General features: G+C 52.7%; 11 protein-coding genes across 11 annotated transcripts; 6 read left to right on the forward strand and 5 right to left on the reverse strand.

Moving 5' to 3' along the window:
- Positions 1–834: 834 nt before the first annotated feature.
- Positions 835–1,603, forward strand: J7T55_002457 (MYB DNA-binding domain protein; the record flags this gene model as incomplete). Its single annotated transcript, XM_053137531.1, has 2 exons — positions 835–985; positions 1,053–1,603. 2 exons carry the CDS (start codon positions 835–837, stop codon positions 1,601–1,603), a joined length of 702 nt encoding a protein of 233 aa, XP_052998327.1.
- A 1,155-nt stretch (positions 1,604–2,758) lies between these two features.
- Positions 2,759–3,128, forward strand: J7T55_002458 (uncharacterized protein; the record flags this gene model as incomplete). Its single annotated transcript, XM_053137532.1, has 2 exons — positions 2,759–2,853; positions 2,930–3,128. The coding sequence occupies 2 exons, from the start codon at positions 2,759–2,761 to the stop codon at positions 3,126–3,128; spliced, it is 294 nt and encodes a 97-aa protein (XP_052998328.1).
- Positions 3,129–4,361: 1,233 nt separating this feature from the next.
- On the reverse strand, positions 4,362–4,835 carry J7T55_002459 (small nuclear ribonucleoprotein; the record flags this gene model as incomplete). Its single annotated transcript, XM_053137533.1, has 3 exons — positions 4,362–4,439; positions 4,504–4,650; positions 4,806–4,835. 3 exons carry the CDS (start codon positions 4,833–4,835, stop codon positions 4,362–4,364), a joined length of 255 nt encoding a protein of 84 aa, XP_052998329.1.
- A 251-nt stretch (positions 4,836–5,086) lies between these two features.
- On the forward strand, positions 5,087–6,678 carry J7T55_002460 (uncharacterized protein; the record flags this gene model as incomplete). The annotated part of the gene is made up of 2 exons (XM_053137534.1): positions 5,087–5,186; positions 5,273–6,678. 2 exons carry the CDS (start codon positions 5,087–5,089, stop codon positions 6,676–6,678), a joined length of 1,506 nt encoding a protein of 501 aa, XP_052998330.1.
- Positions 6,679–6,956: 278 nt separating this feature from the next.
- Positions 6,957–8,231, reverse strand: J7T55_002461 (rsenate reductase; the record flags this gene model as incomplete). The annotated part of the gene is made up of 2 exons (XM_053137535.1): positions 6,957–7,598; positions 7,674–8,231. The coding sequence occupies 2 exons, from the start codon at positions 8,229–8,231 to the stop codon at positions 6,957–6,959; spliced, it is 1,200 nt and encodes a 399-aa protein (XP_052998331.1).
- A 764-nt stretch (positions 8,232–8,995) lies between these two features.
- J7T55_002462 (uncharacterized protein) lies at positions 8,996–10,385 on the forward strand (the record flags this gene model as incomplete). Its single annotated transcript, XM_053137536.1, has 3 exons — positions 8,996–9,123; positions 9,207–9,608; positions 9,674–10,385. The coding sequence occupies 3 exons, from the start codon at positions 8,996–8,998 to the stop codon at positions 10,383–10,385; spliced, it is 1,242 nt and encodes a 413-aa protein (XP_052998332.1).
- A 520-nt stretch (positions 10,386–10,905) lies between these two features.
- Positions 10,906–11,757, reverse strand: J7T55_002463 (uncharacterized protein; the record flags this gene model as incomplete). Its single annotated transcript, XM_053137539.1, has 1 exon — positions 10,906–11,757. One exon carries the CDS (start codon positions 11,755–11,757, stop codon positions 10,906–10,908), a length of 852 nt encoding a protein of 283 aa, XP_052998333.1.
- A 131-nt stretch (positions 11,758–11,888) lies between these two features.
- J7T55_002464 (uncharacterized protein) lies at positions 11,889–12,965 on the reverse strand (the record flags this gene model as incomplete). Its single annotated transcript, XM_053137540.1, has 1 exon — positions 11,889–12,965. The coding sequence occupies one exon, from the start codon at positions 12,963–12,965 to the stop codon at positions 11,889–11,891; it is 1,077 nt and encodes a 358-aa protein (XP_052998334.1).
- A 3,374-nt stretch (positions 12,966–16,339) lies between these two features.
- Positions 16,340–17,914, forward strand: J7T55_002465 (glucooligosaccharide oxidase; the record flags this gene model as incomplete). Its single annotated transcript, XM_053137541.1, has 1 exon — positions 16,340–17,914. The coding sequence occupies one exon, from the start codon at positions 16,340–16,342 to the stop codon at positions 17,912–17,914; it is 1,575 nt and encodes a 524-aa protein (XP_052998335.1).
- Positions 17,915–18,153: 239 nt separating this feature from the next.
- J7T55_002466 (uncharacterized protein) lies at positions 18,154–18,927 on the reverse strand (the record flags this gene model as incomplete). The annotated part of the gene is made up of 3 exons (XM_053137542.1): positions 18,154–18,264; positions 18,331–18,653; positions 18,732–18,927. 3 exons carry the CDS (start codon positions 18,925–18,927, stop codon positions 18,154–18,156), a joined length of 630 nt encoding a protein of 209 aa, XP_052998336.1.
- A 677-nt stretch (positions 18,928–19,604) lies between these two features.
- On the forward strand, positions 19,605–20,576 carry J7T55_002467 (hscarg dehydrogenase; the record flags this gene model as incomplete). Its single annotated transcript, XM_053137543.1, has 1 exon — positions 19,605–20,576. One exon carries the CDS (start codon positions 19,605–19,607, stop codon positions 20,574–20,576), a length of 972 nt encoding a protein of 323 aa, XP_052998337.1.
- Between the last annotated feature and the right edge of the window lie 95 nt (positions 20,577–20,671).

The raw sequence follows: 20,671 nt of genomic DNA on the forward strand, positions 1-20,671 counted from the left end.
ACTGGGCCCATACAATAAAAGACCGCACAAATAGGTGATGGTCCAACGGACAGAGGAAAGGAATGAGAGGTGAGGAATTCGGCAGACGAGGGGAGCGGAAAGTTACTTTGGTAATGTATCTCAAATCACTGGAATCTGCTTTACAACTTTAACATTAGTGATTTCTTCAATTTCCGATAGCCTCTTGAATCTGAAAGCTCTTCTGGCAAGAGAATAACAGGCGATCGTACAGCCCGGCTTGTTGTGTTCCATGGTATCAGCTCTTGGGGAAGCGGCTCAAGCTGTGTAAGACTGCCCGATTGTCCCAGATAATCAAGTCACCAGTGGCTGTGCCTCGCCTCGGCATATTGAACAGCGCCCCCCCCCCCCCCACCAACTGGCTTGATAATCTATTTCCGAAAGCTGAAAAACTGTTGGTGGTTGAGGTTCTTGCTTGATTCTTCTACCAACAGCTCGAACAGCCCACGTACTAATGTGCCTGGATTATGTACCTAGATATCCACCCTACCTGAGCAGGTGTCAAGACTCATCTGGGTGACTCGAGTAAGCATTATACTCGAGTTGGAGTAGTATGGTGGCAGCGAAATTCCTTGGCTCAGGAATGCAACGATATTGGTCCCTCATACACTGGCCTCCCATAGCCGAGCATATCAATGATATTGTGAGGGTGTAGGCAGTGAGGTATTTCAGTTACGGTGACTCACAGCCTTGGCCGCTCGTGGCCGCAGCGCCTCATGTAACAACCTGTTGGTTATTCTATATTCAGTCTACATGACTATCAGTAATGTGATTGGACCATCTATACAGTCAACCTCTCACAATTGGATTGATAAAATGGAGCCAAAGCCCTTGGGAGCCAAAGCCCTTGGAATCAAATCGGGGCCACCTGTCGTGTTGAGACACCAGCTCAACGACCTCATACATACCATTAAATTCCTTTACGCTTACAAGGCACAGGAGCAACGAATCCAAAGAAAATACTGCTGTGAGTAATTCTGAAGCAGCCACAGAATGCAATAGCATGACTTTAGCTAAACAAGGAATATAAACAGGCTGTTCCAGAATGCCCGATAGAAACAAGAGACGGGTCTTTGTGGCCTTGTATTTTCGTCAGTCGATCACGTCGGATCCCAGCAGTCAAGCCTTAGGACCTGCTAGATTTCACTGGGCTATCTGGATCGAGTCAAAGGGGAGTAAAGGTCAAGGGGCATGCTACCAAGCCATTAGCCACCCTTCATATTCCAATATTCCCGGCTCAGGAGGTTGGACCTACAATTACCGATCAGATGCCGATTTTGAGAGGTCTAATTCAATGATGGTCCGTATTATGATCGGGAAACTCCCGAAGGGCACAGGCTACAATGACGTGGACGCCGTGCTACGTCGAATCAGGCTGCCAAGGGAGAATGCGCGTTCAATCGAGAACTGTGTTACTTGGACAAAAGCCGCAATTGAGCAATTGCAGAGGCGTCGATGGGCCGAAAACTTCAGCATCGGGCGTTTTGCGGATCATGGCCAGCAGAGGGCATCGCGCTTGTATGACACCCGACAGTGGCGGGCGAAGAAGCTAAAAGAGAATTACACTCGGAGAAAGTTCCCATGACAATGTCTGCATGTCTTTTATTTTATTTATTTTTTCTTTGGAAAAGGGGGGGAGGGTTCTGGATGTTTTCTTTTAGTCGGAAAATGGTTTAGACAGCAACAACGTTCATTGGCTCTTGAGGCTGGCTTCAATGTGTACGCAATACTTAACGTTGAAAGATCCCGTGCAAAATGGTGAACAGCACACGGCGCTGTCTTGATAGAGATGAAATCTCAACGTCTCAGCAGTTGAAAACAAAGGAACTCACAATCCTACTGTTTTACGTTGTATTACCATGTGATTACATAGACTATTGGAATAACACTGCCACTCTTCAAAATGACAACACGTCTTTGCGGAGCCCCCTGTGGCTTACATCCCCATACAGGTTTATCCTACTAAGAAGTATCTCATAACTGATTATCCCCTAGGAAACCATCCCTCAGAAGATTATCTTATAAAATGTTATCCTATAGGAGATTATCCCATAGGAGATTATCCCATAGTTATCCTACAGGAGGTTATTCTTTATTTCCACCTCTCCTTTGAAGCATTCTACAGATACTGTGGCCGCGAAGCTCAGCGGCGACGCGGATAACCGACCTTAAGCACATGGCATGTTCATTATCAAGATGGTATTTGACGTCGCGCAGTATTGCCTCTCGCACGATACTCTTAAAATGATAGCTGACAATGACCGATAGCCGCAATTAAGAGGGAAAAGGGATTGGGGATGCTGTGGACAATGATGCGTCTTTAAGGTTGTCGAAGGTTCTTTGGTGACCTTTATTTAGATCAAAGCCTCCTCTATGACTCGTGGTTAAGCTTCCAACTGTGTGAGCTACTCAGCCTCGGCAAGCATCAAGGGCAGAGATTAATGACAACAAATTACCGAGACTTCCGCCCAATGAGGCGCCTATGCGATGTACAGTTTCTTGATCTCCACTTGGCGAGGCTAATACCGCCTGGCTGGGAGACTGATCTCAAACTCTAAACACGAGTCTCCTGAAAGAAATACAGCAGAATGCAAACCACAAATTTGTATAAGAATCAGGCTGGGAGCAAGTCTTAGATCATTCTCTTGTCCAAGACAAACACTCTTCAGACTTTTAATCGCATCTTTTCGTGATATTCTTTGCAGCCTTTTCACAAATATTTTCTCTTTTCAACGCCAAAATGCATTCTGCTAGCACTATCGTCTCTGTCCTCGCCGTCTGCCTCTCGGCAGTTAGCGCAGCGACCATCCAGAGCCGTCAAGTGATTTACGGATGGTGAGTTCTACCCACACTAGCAGCGACATTCAAAGCCCGATTCCGGCAACAACTTAACTAACGGGTGGGTTTCTAGTCACTTCACAGGCGACGGCATCTCCACTGATATCAGTGTCGGACATGACGCTGGCGCAGATGCACCCATTACCGGCGCCAGTGGGAAAACCTACGAGCTGGACTGTGGCACCACCTCGACGCAGCCTGTGCCAGGCGTCTTCGCCAAGTGCACCGTCAACGGAGAGAAGCCAGTCATCAGTGCTTATAACGCCACGTAAGCTAGGGCTCACGCTCTAATCAACTCCGTAGCACTAGATTCTTATTAGATTTTGGGACTGACACCTATTTCGCGTACTAGCTTCATTACCTGCTCAATACCATAAACGAGCGGGCGAGAATATCATGAATAGGGTATTTGGCAGGGTGTTATGCGACTTCCGAAGTACATCAGTCCGTCACCTGGTCTAGGTTGGGTGTCTACTTGGGCAGCGCGAGGGAGGACATGGACACTAGGTGTAGGTGGATTCTCACACTCAGAATCAACCTAAAATGGTCTCAGAGAAGATGCATGTCTCTGGAAGCGATAGCAAAATCCTAATCTGTTAATAATGTACTTCAAATTTGGGCCAAGATTGTATGTGCATGTGCTTGAAAGCAGAAATAGCTCGGGGCTCAATGGTGGGGGTACTGGCCGTCTTTAAAATAAGTTGTGGAATCTTGAATTTACAGTACACAATATGTAGCAGCATCGTTAACTCCGTGGATGCATACCGCGTAAGGGGCTCTTTTGTGACCATAGGGGGTAATGTGTCTACTCAGGGGTGTGTCGAGCCCTGGGCATGTCTGTTAATATCCCGTAGACAGGCAACTGATCACCCATGGCCTCTCATACCTCTACTATGTCTGACGTACAAGGGGAGGCAAGCATTCCAGATGGAATCGACTAGTGAGCCACATGCGCAACACGAACAGGAACATGGTCTCTTAGGCACTGAAGGACTGCGCCCTGTTGGCGACCAGTCAACACAAGAAGAGGTCATTGAAGTCTGTGTCGGAGGATGGCTGAGAGATTCAAACGGAAACTCAATTCGGCCAGACTGTGCAAGTACTTCAGGGCTCTTGTCGAGAAAACTTTCAATCAGTAGGAAGCTTCCTTTGCTAGCCCTGCCGCAAAGATACTCCAGGAGACCGAGGTTTCCTGGCAAACGCTGTTTTCTTAAGTCACAAGCCAAAATAATTGCCGTTTGCACAGTCCTTGGCAACAAGAAAACTGCCTCGCAAGCTCGGTGGAGACTGGTTTCCATTATCCGTGCAGATATCACAAAACCGACTTGTAGGCCCCATCCTAGCCGTCTCTGTTCCGTCTCAGCACACTGCAAAGCATCTGGGCATATTATTGGGCGGATGTTCGTGGGATGCGCCAACCTTTTTGACATGACCAAACGCCGATACGCCCATTGTTAACCCATCGTGTGTGATTCATCGCCGCGGAATGCTACCGTCTCGACGTTTCAACCCCGTTGTTGCCTTTCGTCGCCGCCGATCCTCTCCAGTGCCTCGAGCATGACGACAGAGTTTCCCCGGATGACCTATGCGACTCGTTCGTCAGCCCTATCTCGAATGATATTGGGAGGTTGTGACCCATCAACGTACCACCATGCCAAGCTTGACCTTCTCTCCACCGTCCTTCTCCTCTACGGCCTCGTCCAGGACAATATTCAGGAAGACGTCGTAGCCGCGCAGAACGCCGATGACCTTGCGACTGCCATTGAGTTGGACAAACAGTCTCTTGTCGAGATACTACAGCAGGAAAGTCAGCACGTGCGCATCGAGAGGGGTCTGAAGGAGACGGGGCTGGAGGGACAAGCATCTGAAGGCTTCAAAGGGAAGAGTGGATGCGGCAGCAGGCCAACATCAACCTCCTTTTCATTATCGAGCGGCACGGGCCAACGCACCTTCTTAAGTTCTGGCTGAGCGGGCGCCATCTTGTTGAATGGGTAGGTTCTGGATGTCTGGAGTGGACCGAGTAGTTGGGTGGGAAGCCTGAGTGGGAAGCCTGATCGAGAAACGCGCCGCGACTTGGGAACTGGAGCTTGGGGTAGGTCAAAAGTGCAGGCGCCGGTAGAATTTCGGCGCAGCTGATAAGATAAGCCTGCCCCCCAAGCTCAACTCTCTCGCAGCGGAATTTCTTCTTCGCATACAAGCACGACTGACCTCTTTCCAACACTTATTCAGGATGTTTGGGGCCAAGAGGAAAGCGCGCAAGGTCCGGGTGTCAGAGGGCAACGAGGACCTTGCTGACCCTGCGTCTGCCCCCGAGGAGCCCATGAACGATGGTAAGTCGCTCCCAAGAACGTCATGATCCAGCCCGCCTTTTTGCTGATGGCCACAACAAGACAGCTGATGCGTGATTCTCTCACAGCTCCTGACCCAAGCCCACCCTCTGTCAAGTTCACAAGAAAGCCCTTCAAAGGGTCCTCGCTCCGAAAGAGCATCAACGTCAACGATGATGGCGACTCTGGTGGACTGAGTGGCTCGACCGCGACATCGGCAGCCGCGGAAGAAGACGATGACGATGGCCCAGCGGTGGTCCGTCCAGCGGTCAGCCGGTCAGGATCTACGAAGTTGAAAAAGAAAGCCTCGTCGTCGCGGCTGTCCTTTGGCGTGACAGACACCGCGGACGATGGCCCAGGACCCAAAAGCCAACAGCCCATCACACCCAAGAAGACAAGCAGCCTCTCCCAGCGAGCCACTGAGAACAACGCCTTGCGATCCTCACTGTCGAATCGTAAACTGCCCACGCGATCCTTCGGACCGGAAGCAGATGAGACCTCCTACAGCAAGGAGTACCTAGAGGAGCTGCAGTCCTCGACGCCGAACACTCCACAAAACATCGCTTCTTTGCGCATACACGACGACGACGCCGGCGCAACCACAGGCGGGGAGGCAATGGACCTGGACCCCTCGGAGCTCGAGGGCGCCGTGGTCGTGCCGCAAGCCGACCTCTCCATGTCCACGTTCAGCACAACAAGCCACATCCCCTCGGCAGTCGAGATCCGCGCAAAGAAAGAGCGACGGGCGCGGCTTGCTCAAGAAGGCGACGCGTACGACGAGGACGAGGACGACGACTACATATCCCTCGCCCCCAAGAAGAAAAAGGACGAGACCCGGCTGATCGCCGAGGACGAGGACCTCGGCGAGGGCTACGACGAGTTCGTCGAGGACGCGCGGCTGGAGCTGGGGAAGAAGGGCGAGAGGGAGGCGGCGCGGCGGCACCGGCGCGAGATGGCGGAGCTGATCAACGCGGCCGAGGGCGGCGGTTCGGACGGCGAGGATGGCGCAGAGGACGTGGACTCGGACGCCGAGCGGACGGCGGCGTACGAGGCCGCGCAGACGCGGGCCGCCATGGGCGGGCATCACCTCGTCGACGAAGGCGGCGGCGGGGCCGGAGGGGCCGGGCTGGTCATACCGCGGATGAGGGCTCTCCCCGAGCTGGGCGAGTCTCTGGCGCGGATGCGCAGCTTGGTACAGGGCGTGGAGGAGCAGGCCGCGGCGAAGCGGAAGCGGATCGAAGCCCTGGAACAGGAGAGGCAGGAGATTGTCGCCAGGGAGGCAGAGGTCCAGCAGGTGTTGAACCAGGCCGGGGTCAAGTACCAGTCGGCCATGGGGATCAAGCAGGAGAGTGTGGTCGATCCCTTAAAACTGGCGGCAGAGTCACCCCTGCGTGCTGCGTCAGGAGCGGCCACAATCCCGCCAGCGGAGAGAGGCCTTGAGAGCTTTGGAACGCCCTCGCGGAGGCAGGAATATGACGAAGAGATGGCCGACTGACAAGATACCCGGGTTGCGCAAATGGACGTTTTGTAGACTCAATTGAAATACAGTTCATGCAGTCACTTAAAATCGTAGTGCTCCCTTCTCTAACAGGGGAATGTAGATGACAATGCCTTTCCCGTGTGAACGCCCATACATCAATACACAAATATGCTACACCTTTCTTTGCTCTGTGTTCTCTTCAACCCACGTCTCTGCCAAGCAGACCCTTCCTGTTCCAGACCGTTCCTGTTCATTCTTCCGTACACTCCTTGCCTTGAGCCCTTGGAGCCCGCTTACTTGGACCTCGAAACACCAGCACCAATCACACCAGGCAGCTTCTCCTCACCGATGCTGAAAAGCATGGCGATGCACCCGGTCACCAGACCCACAAGCACAATGGTGGTGGTGGCGATCAGCCAGAACGGCGAGCTGACATCGATCTTCTGGCAGTAGGCCCCGCCCCAGTGCACATGCTTGCTGTTTTCCTTGTCGGGGAACTTCTTGGTGCTGAGGCAGCTGCACACGAAGCACTGCTTGTCACCCTCACGCGTCTCCTGGCCCGGCACGGCGAACTTGTCCACGCAGGTGCCGTGGCCCGTGCAGTTGTTGGTCGCGGTGGTGCACGAGTTGAGGCTGGTGAAGCAGCCCAGGTTCATCTTGTCACCCTTCTTGGCAGCGGCGCCAGGGGTGATGCCCAGGTCGACGGCGCCACTGCCCGGGGAGACAGTGACCTTCTCAACCTTGGCATCGCTGATGGGGGACTCGTCCGAGAAGCGGCGGCGAAGGTCGGTGGGGGCGTCTGTGGTCCAGTACGAGTGCTTGGAGGAGCGAGACGACTCAGGGAGGAGGACTAGAGTTGCTTCGAGGGTGTTGGAGGCGACGGACTTGGAGAGGGTGGGCAGACTGTCGACGAGATCCTGAAGAGCTCCGGAGTCCTGTGTGGATGTTAGTAACGACGTTCAGAGAGAATGAATCTACCACAGTAACAAGTGATTCGGGGCCATCCGTACCTTTCCAGCATCGTACTTGACGACCAGAGACATGCCCTTCCAGCAGCTGTCATAGGGATTGAGGGCAGCTGCAACGTCACAGGATCCAGAGACGCCACTTGCGGCGAATTCGACATCGACAAGGTGCTTGTTGGCCTTGGTAGACGGCGCATCGTCAATTTTGAACGCAGGCGCGAAGTCCTCCTTCCGCAGCCCTTCCCTCAGTGTCTTTGCGTTGTCCTCTGTGACACCCTCCAGCAACACAACCAGCTGCGACGGGGAAACATCTTCTGAGGACCCTCCAAACAAAGGCCTTGGGCTCCCGCCATACTGGTCGAAATATGAGAGAACTCTGTCGCCGACGATGGTGCTGGACAGATCCTTGAGCTGCAGATCACCGGTCACCCTTTGGAAGAGGATATCTCGGGCCAGCTGCCGGGGCAGGCTGGGTGATGATGATGTCGAGGATGATGGAGCGGGTTGTTTGGAGCTGAGGATGTAGACTTCGGCTTGCTCGTTTGTTGCTGCACTGGAAGCTAGGCCGGCGAGGCCAGCGATAGCTAGCCCGTTGAGGAGCATCATTGCGGTGGGCAGGGCAGACCGAATCAGGCTGATTGTGATGATGAATGTCGATATCGTCGTGTGCTAGGGGTGTCGTTGGATGAAGATTGCGATGTTGGGCCGATTAGACTGGAGCTCTGTCAAGCTGCTGACGACGGGTTTGGCTGGGTGGAATGCGTCCCCAGGCGTAATGACGGCCTCGAATGGGACGGCCAGGTCTGTAACGGAGGAACCAGCACCAGCACCAGCACCAGCCCCCCTGTCATACGGATGCCAGAATAATCCAGGTCCGTTGCGAGTCACCGTTTCGTCCGTCCCAGCTAGTGGCTCGTGGGTGGCTCGTGGGCTGCAGGCTACTTCTTATCGCCGATAAGATCTGGGCTGCCAAGGGTCCTGCTCTCTCAGGTCTGGGTCGGTCCAGCATTATTTGGAGGTGACCGCATCAATCTATCTGATCTGGGGCCCGACTCTGACAGCATCTCGCATCCCCCCACCCAGCCTTGCGCATCACCAGCAACTTGTACAGTTTCTTGCCCATATTTCCAGTCTACTTCTACGTCACTCATTTAGTCTCGCTGCGGCAAAGTGTATCACAGGTCTATTTGCCTCCCCCCCATCACCGTGGCGGCATTCCTGCAACTTGCCCTTCCCAAGTGACACAACGAGGGGCGCAGCCTTCGCGGTCCGTCACCGGCTTCAAGGCTTGGTCTTGTACGCGGCCGCCCTCCCTGGCGCGCCCTCCCGCCAAACTTTGCCTCAGATCTCTTCACCACGACTTCACGATGTTCCGACAAGTGGCAGGTCGGCGTGCGCTGTCCATGTGGCCGCGCAGGACTGCCGCCGCCGTATCTTCTGGGGAGCACGTCGCTATTCACAAGGTCAGGTTCCAGCCGCGGCGGGACCACATCAGGTATGTAGTCTCCTCACGTCTTAGCAGCTGCTTTTTGTCTCGATGCTATTTGTGCTGTAACTAACAGCGCTGCCTCATTCCAGAAAGTTCTTCGTGTACACCAGTACCGCCCTCGTCTGCTGGTACACCTGGACCACAGTAATCAATCTGCCCTTGAAGCACTTGGACATGAAAGACCTACCCGAAGTCGATGAGGAGGAGGAGGAAGACCCTTTATTCATCCCGTTTCCCTTCACCGATAAGCAGGTCCAACCGCCACCATACGCTGGGAAAGAGGAGGAGTGGCAGAGCTTTGTTGCATTCAACAACGACCGCGAGCATAGAAATCGGGCCAAGCACGACCTAGCAATGTTGGTGAAGAAGACCGCTGAGAACAATGCTCACATTAAGAGGTGGGGCAAGCAGGGCATGGAACTGAAGTTGGGGCCGAACTGGTTGATCATAACTTATCCAGACAGGCCTCCGCCCGAATATGTACGGACAGGGTAGGTCGCATTCACATTCTGTGGTGTATTGCTCTGTCGCCTTCTCTGCTCTAACAATTATGTAGCATCGAAATTAGCGACGACGCCATCTCGATCAAGACTCAGAAGGTTGACACGAGAACGAAGACTTTGGTCGACCGCGTCTTGAAGCCATACCCCTTGGCGACCTCATCATACGCCTTCATCAAGGCATTTTTCAAGCAAAGCACATCCGACGTCGTCAAGCTTTTTGGCTATTCTGAAAGTCACGATATCTCCACATCAAGCCCCGACCCCGAAATCGCGAAGACTCTCAAGCGCCTGGAGGCCCGGCAAATTGCCGAGGGAGGCGCTGCGGCGGGTTCATCACCTTCTGCGACCTCCTCTACGTCCAAGACTCATCCCGAAGTGGCTTCCTCTCAAAAGTCCGCATTTCCTGATGCGCCGCCTGCTCAGAACCCTGCTTCTGCCAAAAGCCCCGATCAGTCAAACAGGGAACAGGACAAGAGTCCTGTCGCCAAAGAAGCCATCCTTGCATACCCCGAACTTGTGAACAAGAGCCAGGGCCCAACGGCTGCTTTTGCCCAACAATGGAGGCGAGCGTGGAGGCCTCTGAAATACTACCCCCCGCGGGGATGCGTAGCCATCCATGGGATGGTGGCATTAGAATCATCCAAGGGCCGTGTATACATCGACGTGTCGGCATGGTACAATCCCAAAAAGAGAGAGTTCCACCAAGAGTCTATGCAGCTGGGCTTGAAGGCGATCAGCCCTAACACTCAGAGCCCGAGGCGGTAAAGACAAGGCCGACCTTTGGTGAAAGAAGGCGGGGGCAGAAACAAGAATACTCGGTTCAGAGAAACGGGTCTTTATCATTGCTTGAAATCATCAGTTAGGCGTTGGCGGCGGGAGGTATGGTCCCCGCGGGGACATCGGACATCATTATAAGTACTTGACCATTAGACTACAGCGATTTTCTTGCCTTTTCCCTCTCTGTTTGACTTGGGAGTTCCATCCGAGTGTGTTTGGGATACCAGTGAGCGATACCGGATCAACGCAATGCGATGAGAGTTTTAGAGGACAGGATAGTGGGAACAGGCTCCCCTGAGAATACAGATCTCGGCTAGTTGTTCTGGCTGGGAAGGTTCATGCCTGTTAAGTCTCCATTTCACACATATTCAAGGTGGTGAACTTTATGCCTGGGTTAAATACGTAACCGCCACTTGCCAGATTTCCGCGGGTAGTCAATATGGTCGAGTCGTCAGTGGAGACCCATGACGGTAGTGATGAACTAATAAAAGATGGCAAAGCTATCATGCTATATGAGAACCACATGTCTTCGACCCTCCTCAAGCTTCGCTGTCAGATCTGCTAGCTTGGCTGAACCTGTTGTCGATTCAAGTGGCATCGTCAACAACACATATCCAACGCGTTCGTAGTACTGCTCTTGAGGCCGGACGATGATGCCAGCCACCACGACTTCAGTTTGGTGTTCCCGCGAAGATAGCAAGAGAACTTCTGTAGGCCCAAATTCCTCCGGAACGAGACCTGGCGCGTCAAAGATCATTTCAACTTCGACTTGCAACAACTTGTCTTTGAACTTGGTCGAATGTAAGTCAAGCAGTGCCGAATACTCTGGCCGCACAGCCTCCGGAGTGACCTCCAGCAATGGTGCCTCCAAGCGAAGAGAACGCTTCTCGGGCGTGCTGAAGTCCACAGCCGAGCCATTGGGTGGAAACACCCTCCCTCTCCCACCTTGGCGGATTAGAGACCTGCCAGGCGAGAATGTCTCCTCGAAATCAGGTATTGACCCAGAGTTCGTAGAACAAGAGGCCCAGGACCAGGATGGAAAGAACGGGAGCTTCTCAAAGTCCACAGACCCAAACCTCAGCCGCCACAGAAGACCCTTTGTGAGCTGCGAACCGAAGACGCCAGCAAAGTAGTCGACCCCGTGGATCTCCGCCAGCCGGCTTCCCAAGCTCTGTATTGCAATCAAGCGGTCCGTGGGGTACGTAAACCTGGTGGGCAGAAACGTGTATGCCACCCTCACCCATGATCTTGTCAGGGCGAAATCTGCGTCCTGCCGAAAGATGTGCGGCTCGTCGCGTGCCATGATGGGCATCGGCCTCGGTATCGTGTCCTCGGGGTCTACCTCGGACGCCTGCGTCATACTCTGGCACTGCCAATAGAGGCAGTTGGTCGACCAGTGCAATGCACGCGGCGACAGGATTCGTTCTTGGAAGCACCACCCTCTAGTAAGGAGCGGCTGGCTACTAAACTCGATGTGAAACGTTATGTCATCTACCGGGACGTAGAGAACCTGGTTGCGGGCATCGTCGAAAGCAACTGGGCTGTTTCTCTGGGGATATTTCTCTGGGGATATTTCTGAGCGAGGCGTTCTGTGAAGATGCCCTGGCTGCTATCCGAGGCTCCAAGGGCGGATATGAGACACCGCGCGTGGGCGTAGTAGGAGGCCATCTTGAAGGCCTCCTTTTCCCAATCTTCGAAGTAGGGATCCTCAGCATCGGCTTGGATGATGCATATGGCGTCGACCCATAGATATCTGACGCCCATGCGACGGGTGAGGTCTATGGCATCTTGAATCGTCTTTGGAAGATACCATGTTTCGAGGCGTTGCTTTCGTTGTTGGAGAGTCGCTCGCGTCGTCTTTGCCGGCTCGTTGCTCTGGCCCCAGCAGTAGCTCAAAGCCAGGTATTCCGGTTTCGGTCTCGTCAAGAGCAGATCTTGCGTCTCTACGAGCCGGGCAGGGATCTGGCTGCCGTCTCCCACATCGATCAAACGTGTTGGTAGGAAGAAGTCCGCTTCACCCCGAAAAGTACCACCTGCGCAGTCTTGATGACGTCCGCGTTGGTGGAGGCAGTCGTCTATCCAGGGGATGATTCGCTCGCCGATGAGGCTTGCGAGGTCAGCTTCTACAGTTTCGTGGGCTAGGCCTGATTCCGATGTTAGTCCATAGCCTGAGCCTAGGGTACTGGTGCTGGTAGTACGTTTGATCTTATTCAGTGGCTCAGCCGGAATTTTGAGGCCATCTGCCCTCTTCAAAACGATCCAGGCCTGATGTCTCTTACCAATGCAGTACCATGGGGACAGAAACTTATCGTCATTGAATTCGAGGCGGAAATGGCATGGGACACCCTTTGGGACATCCTCCTTTGCCGTATGAATGATGCAAGCTCTGAGGTAGCGGCAAAGATAGCAACCCAGAGCCGCAGCCTGCTCAACGGCCGCAAACGAGTCGTGATGTTGTATTTCGAAGCTGGGTTCCCTCTTCAACCAGTCATCGTAGTGCCAGGGGATGTTGCGGCATTTAATGCACCTCCACTCTGCGGTTGAGACGGAGGTGCTGTCGATGTCCATTCCTCTCTGTAATCAGTGCTTGGCTCTGTGAATCTAAAAGCTGCCGGCCGCCTTCGTCTCACAGACCTACACAAATGTGGTGGCCCAAGACAGATTAGCCAAGGGCGACATTTCTCGGGGTTACGAGAGAAGGTGGTGGAGATTTTGGGCCCCAATTCTCAGGCCGGTGGCACAAGCTGCTGATAACTGAGAGCTCAGTTAGTGCTTGACTGCACGAACAACCACCCACTATTATTTGGATTTTAGCAATTCTTTACATGTGACAGCGAAATACTCCATTCTACTAGATGCTTTCTCCCGCCTGAATTAATTCCACGCATCTCCTTTTGGAGGCATGTTTAAAGAACTGATATTTATAGTGTTCATACATCACTATACAGGATGCTGCGGCGTCTCAGCACGAGGTGTTTGTTTTCTCGGCTTCTCCATCATAGGCCTCTTTCCTGTTACGAGACAGGATGCGTGCCTCATAACATCGCCTTTCTTCCAAGAGATCTACGTGAAGAGCCAGCAAAGAGAAAAGCTGCTACGGTAGCTGCAGTCTCGAGTCGCTTGTCGTCGGACGTCGCGGTGTTGGCGCTGCGGCAGCTTTTTCGTAATATACTTAGCATCAAGTCCTGAGATTCAGGAGAAATCAGCTACTACCCGCACTGTTTGGGCCCCAAACTTCTCGCATGTCTGGATTTCCATTTGACGGTTTGAGTAATACATAGAACACTCCTAGTCTTACCTCTGTGGGCTTATGGTGTTGCAATTTGGATATTGCTTTTTCTTACAACCCGTTTATGATGGCACGTGCCTGTCATTTTCAATGAACTTGACGTTGATCTTTCTTTCGTCTCTTCCTCGTGCTTTGGCCAGTCCACGATCATAAAGCTCTTAGAGTAGCTTGTTATGTGCCACTTTTGAGTGTTCGGACCATCGTCACATACTGAATCGCAGTGACAAGCTGCTTTCATGGAAGGTATTTGGCCACTTTGATCCAGAAATCTATCCAATGGACTTCCTGCCAGGCTACGTAGGTAATATTTAGGTGCCCTCTGAGTTCGTCAAGCGATAGCTCAAGTCGCTCGGCTGGTCTCGTCATTTGCAATTGAAGATTTCTCGCGACAGACAACAGTAACAGGAAACTGCCTTACGGGTACAGTTTATAATCTTGTATCCGCAGCCAGACAAGTGGCTCGGATTTTGGAATTCTGAGGCTAAGATGGTATTCCCTGAAGCTAGGAGTCAGGTTACAAAGTGAGGATCCCACAAGGTCCTAACGCTCGGTGTTGTCTCTAGTGAAATAAAAGTTGATATTTGGAGTCCATGACTCAAACTGCTTGATAAGTTCGAACTTTATGTCCATATGCTTCAAGGGTGTTTAGGAAGCTACTCGCAATGACTCTAGAGCTCCGCAAAATTGCTGGCAGATTTGATCAACTTAGTACAAATCAATCACTGCGAGAGAAGCAAGGACTGAAAAGTATTCCAAGTTCTAGATCATTGCACGAGGCATATTCAAGACATGACTTATGACGCTTGTGTGTAGAAAACAATGAAAGGCAAAATCGAGCCATGTGCCTGAGCGGGATGTGCATCCCAAATAGGAAAATTGAGGTCAATGTGTTTCATGAATTGCTATTATTAATCCGTCTCAAAACGAAAGCGAATAAGGACTGTGTTTTCTTGTCAAGCACCGATAACTATGTCCGAGTGCAAATTGCAGCTTCGCAGCTGTTGACGTGATCACGGAGTCATTCCCTCATGTCAAGGTAGGGATCCATCTCGCTGACTCAACTCTGTTTGAGACATGTTCAATGGATAATTCACTCTGCTGCGTATGCTAGCACTTCATGCTTCAATCGTCGGAGGTAGGCAATGAATATCTGAGCCTTCGGACATAGCTTGTCTTGTGTCCTATGTAGTCAATTACCTGCTACAGGGTCATAAAAGGCAAACGCAGACGCATTAGTCACTGACATGGGTAATTGTACTCGGCTTAAGAAACGACCCCTAAATTTGGCTGACGCAGTGTACTCCCCTAACCGTACAACCTCTGCGCGGAGACAATTTCCAGTACAAAGAACACGGCCCAGGCTAGTCATGAGGGTGCGCGGACTGTTCCCAGAAAGGCAGAGGACGCTATAAGCAACATTCGGCTGCTCCATGCCCGAATTGTGATCATCCGAAAGTGGTACAAATCAAGTGCTGTCCACTCGGAATCGGAAGATTGAAATGCCCGTTGACACCAAATGTCGGTATGTTCCGACTTAGGCGAAGGATATGAGCCAATACCAATCGCTCGGCCGCGTGTCATTCTGGAACCACGACGACATGTTCAATGCTGATGTCCACAGGCATCATAAACTTTTGAGCAGCTGCCCAGAGAAGTCTTGATTGCTCTTGCACAGGAGAGAGACCAAGGGGTCGGAGATCACATAGAGTTACAAGCCCGAGACCGTGAGCAACACCGATGTTCACAAGCATGCCCTGCGCTTTTAACTAAAAGTAAGAGTCGATGACCACGATATGCCTGGATAGACTCTGCCAAGGTTCGTCTCATCTTGAGCAAATCGCCTAGGCGCAATGGAAGCCCCACAAGCCGCAGCTCATGATTCGGATCGCGGAATCCAAACTTTCGCCGATGCGACGGCACACATTCGCTAGCTCCAGGCCATTGGCTTCGACTCACCACTGACCAAGAGCAAGTTCTCAGGGGTTACCGGGACACTGGGACCGTTTAAAGCTTTTGGATTAGGAACAATCTACGGCACGCTACCACAATTGTGGGTTCCGAGCCACCGGATGATCTTCTCCTGACTGAATTCGAGCTAGAAACAGCTCAAAGGGGTTTAGAATACATTGTGCCGGCGCGGATGCTTCCATGCGATGAGTCTTGGCCACGAGTAAGTTTCCAGTGGTCTGCTGCTCATCGTGGACTGCGTGGCCCGAGAATAAAAGCGCCAGGGATCAAGTCAGTTCTAAGGTGAACCTTCAATGCGGCTCTATCACTTGGCGCTTCCCAAAGTGTCGGATAGGCCGGTTGGTATCTAGTCATGTGCATAGCCTCACTCCACCCCCATGATAGCATCAGAATAAAGTTCAACAACTCTATGAGAAGGTTCAGCCCTTGGTGGGCCTTTCTCATCCCGTTTTACGTTTCGCTATTTATTCCAGGGAGAAACGATCTTGGCAGGAACTGTAAACATGATCTCCATCCGTGGATTGTGGGAGCCAGGTAATGTCAAGGATGGAAGGAAGAGATATTGCTGTCTGTTACAAAAGCCTGACTTGCCCTTATGTAGCCTACTACAGGTTCATCTGAGCTCTAACGCTTACCCGGATTATATTCATCGTCATTCTTTTTGTATTAGTGCTTGTAACTCACAATGGTCGACACTCGTTTCTTAGCCGGCGGGAGCCGTGCTTCTATTTTCACAACTATCCTTGCTTTCACTGCCTCACTTACGGCTGCCTTCCCTACGCAGCACGGGTTCGATGGCGCAGAGCTCGCGAAGAGACAGAACTCTTCAGCGGCACTCGGCGACTGTCTCTCCACCGCGGGCATCGAAACTTCCCTGCCTACCAGTGCGAACTGGACCATCGACACTCAGGCATGGAACTCTCGCCTGTCCCCAGTCCCCTCTGCAGTCGTTTTTCCCAAGACTGAGGAGGAAGTCTCCGCTGCGCTGAAATGTGCGACGACCACCGGCACCAAGGTAACCACCCTTGGTGGTAACCGCTCGTTCTCCAGCATGGGCTTTGGACGCAATGATGGCGCTCTCATCATCAACCTGGAGAACCTGAAGGTGCTCGAGTACGATGAGACAACCGAGCTCTTTACCTACGGTGGCCCTGTCAGGATCTCGGAAGCAGCCGGATTTATGTGGGAGAACTACCAACGTGCTCTGCCTCACGGTCGATGCCCTGATGTCGGCATGACCGGTGTTGCTGCCTCTGGTTTTGGCACGCTGTCTCGAGCCTCCGGAACTGTGCTGGACAATGTCGTTGGCGTGCGTGTTGCCCTTGCCAACGGTACAATCATTGATGCAGACGCCAACGAGAACTCTGATGTGTACTGGGCCGTCCGTGGAGCTGCAAGCTCCATCGGAGTGGTGCTGAAATTCAAGCTGCAGACTCTTGAGCCTCCTTCGCTTGTGGTCACCAACTACACCATCGCCTTCCAGTCCAACTACACACCTACACAACAGGACAACGTTGACGCTCTGATCGGCACCCAGACCTGGGCCCAGAGTGCCGACAACAACGATCTTCTCTCTATCCGCTTCGGCATCAAGACAAGCTCCCAGCTCCAGGGCTTCTTCTATGGCACGACCGAGGAATTCAATACCGTCTCCAAGTCGCTGCTGAGCTACTTGCCCTCGACCATGGCAATCAAGTCCAACGAGTTCAACTTCTGGGACTCTGAGGATATCACCACACCGGGAATCAAAGCCCAGTCTATCACTGGCCGCCGATACTTCTACATCTCTTCCGTGACCATCCCCGGCTCCACTCCCCTGGACAACTCCACCGCATGGGACCTCTTCTCCGCCACCGCGTACGAGGCCAAGCTCGCCGACGCCACGGCCTCTGGCTTCGTCGACATCTGGGGCGGCGACTACACCAAGGCAATCAAGCCCGACGCCTCGGCCTGGAAGCACGACGACAACCTGCTGCTGATCCGGTGGGACATCCGCACGTCCAGCTTCGACGTGCCCTTCGCCGCCTCTACCCTCGACACCGTGCACAACAACTTCTACAAGTTCGTGGACGCGTACAAGGCCGCTGGTGGCAAGCCCGGTGGCTTCACCACCTACCGCGACGAGAAGTGGGACATTGACCAGACCGCCGAGTACCTGTACGGCGACAACTGGGCGCGCCTGCAGCAGATCAAGACCGCAGTCGACCCCGACGAGCTGTTCAACACTGACCCTCAGGCTATCCCTGCCCTTACTGCTTAGGCGGTCGCATGTTCTGTGGACATTTTGCAAATAAATAGTGTACATATACTTTGATAGCACTCAATACATACCAGGTGCTCCTATTTCGAAGCAAATTGAAGGTCCTAGCTAGCTGCCGACATTGTCTCCTTTGTGTTTCCTGATGTTGACAAGAATGAAAATGAAATATAGCTCTGAAAGTGTGTCCGCCCCATGCAGTTGAACATGTCCAGGATCTAGAAACAGTAGAAGTCATCCGGTCAAACATCAATTCTTTCAAGTTGTGCCACAATATCACACGTCTTTCCGGAAGAGCCCAATTCTTTCAAAATGCCCGTGGCCTTTTCAATTTTCGTCGACTGGTAGTAATCCTGCGTTGATGAAAATTAAATTAGAAACGTCTTGCTTGGCATTCATTATCTAGGCAAAAGACATACCTCGAGAGATCTCCAACCAACCATTCCTAGAAAGACTCCTTCGTGACTTTCAACCCCGCTCGCATAGAACGGCGCCGGATTTCCCGTGGTCGTGTTTGCCACGGCGGCATGGAACTCATTCCAGAGATGCTCGGTGTTGGGGGCCTTTTTCACCTTGATGATCTGAGTGACACTTGATGACGAGCACAACTCAGAACGTGCCGGCGATTCAAAGAGCTCTGGTGTCACAGGCCCAGCCAGGAAAGGTTTGATGAGCTGGACGAATCTCTGAAAAGGGGCTGAGTCTGGGTAAAAGCGGTGGAACGAGAAAGCGCGGTCCCATTCTGAGCGCACGATGATCCAAGTCAGTCAGAGTCCTAGGTGTAACTATACTAGGAGGAAAAGTTGGAATGGAGACGAACCCAGGACAAGAAGACTGCGGCCGCTTCCTGGGTCGACAGGGACGCCATTGTCTACCAGGATTTTGCCACGGAACAGTGAGAGAAGACCTTCGGTCCCGTGAAATTGCTTGAAAATTTCAGGAGCTGTGTTTTTCAGCTGCGCCTGGAGACCCGGATCTGCCTTGTATGTGGGAAAAACAAGCTCGGTGATACCCATTTTAATTGGATGTGGTCGGATGTCTTGGTAACAAGTTGTAAGACAGGTTTGACGGGATGAAAGATATCTAGAGGACAGTGCCGCCACTTCGATGTTTCAAGTAATGTGAAAGAATAGCTTAAGTATTTGAATTTCTGGCGAGATGATGCTATACTTCCTTGAGATTTTTCTTATTTTGAATGTGAGAAGATGATGTCCGATATTTAAGGCACAATATACATCCCAACTACAGTCGGAACCCGCCGGCGAAGAGTCGCTGCGGCCGGTTCACGGCTGCGGTGCTGACATTTGCGGGGATCCACTTTTGACCGCACCGCACTGCGGGCCGGCTTAGCAACACCGCACGGCACCGCACTCCGACCAAATCATCATCCAGTAATCTTGATTACATGAGAGAGATGCGGCATTGGATAATACAGCCTTTCAAATTCAACCTTCAATACAGAATTCACAGCTCTTATAGCGACATGCAAAGCAACGCCAGATGACTCATTTGTACCCTTCCCAGCATATATACAACCATGATTGGAATAAATATAAATAATGCTCTGTCTGCACAGCCAATTTGAACGCAACAAGAGGCAGAGAATCACCATCAGCTTTGAGCATCTTTCTACTTTCAGAAGCGCAATAATTTGAACATTTAAGAACGACCAAGTTCTCAAGCTTCTTACACCATGCCCAAGATCGTAACTGTCATCGGCGCCACTGGCATCCAAGGCGGCTCTGTCATCAGAGCGCTTCTGGACAACCCCCAATACTCCCTCCGGGCAGTTACACGCAACACCAAGAGCGATGCCGCCAAGGCCCTGGCAGCCCGTGGGGTCGAAGTGGTTGAGGCCGACATCAACAGCGTCGAATCCCTCCGGGCAGCCTTCGCAGGTAGTTATGCCATCTTCGCCATGACCAATTTCTTCGAGGCGGCGCTGCCCACGCTGGGCATCGACAAGGCGATGGAACTCGAGACCCGGCAGGGCAGCAACCTCGCCGATGCCGCGGCCGCGACTGACTCCCTGTCGCACTACGTGTGGTCGACGCTGCCCAACTCGCGCCGAAACACCAACGGCAAGCTTGTGGTCCCGTACTACGAGAGCAAGAACCAAGTGGATGACCACATCAAGACCAGCCATCCGGAGCTGCTGCGCAAGACCACGTTCCTCTGGCTCGCGTGGTATGCGAGCAACATGCGCTATCCGTGGTACCTGCCCAGCGAGGTGCGCACCGCAGACGGCAGCAAAAAGTATATCCAGCTCGTGGGCTTGCCGCCATCGGTCAAGATCCCGCTGCTGGGCGATGAGAGGACCAACGCGGGGCTCTTTGTCCGAGCCATCCTCAACCGCCCGGACCTCACCCTTCCGGCCAAAGCCGTGGCGGGCTTGGACGAGCTGCTGTCGCTTTCCGAGGTGGCACAGGCTTATGGCGCGGCGCAGGGCATCGAGGTTCGGTGCGTACAGATCCCAAAGGAGGACTACAGGGAGCTCTGGCCGGCATGGGGCGACTTGATGGACGTGTCGCATTCGTATTACGAGGTCATGGGCGACATGGGTTTCAGCAGCGTCGACGAGCATGTGCTGTCAAAGGTGGATCTCGGAGTGGAAGGCTTGGTTGGGACGGCAGAGGCATTCGCAGCGATCAAGCTCTCTGATTAGTTGTCTCACTATTTACTTTTTGTGAAATTTGAAGACGAAAAGGGTTGATTACTGAGTTCGATTGTTTTCTCCAGCTCGATTCACTGTGTAGAACG

This window comes from Diaporthe amygdali (assembly GCF_026229845.1).
Source record: "Diaporthe amygdali strain CAA958 chromosome Unknown NODE_3_length_2959817_cov_65_330692, whole genome shotgun sequence".
NCBI classification, from domain to species: Eukaryota; Fungi; Ascomycota; class Sordariomycetes; order Diaporthales; family Diaporthaceae; genus Diaporthe; species Diaporthe amygdali.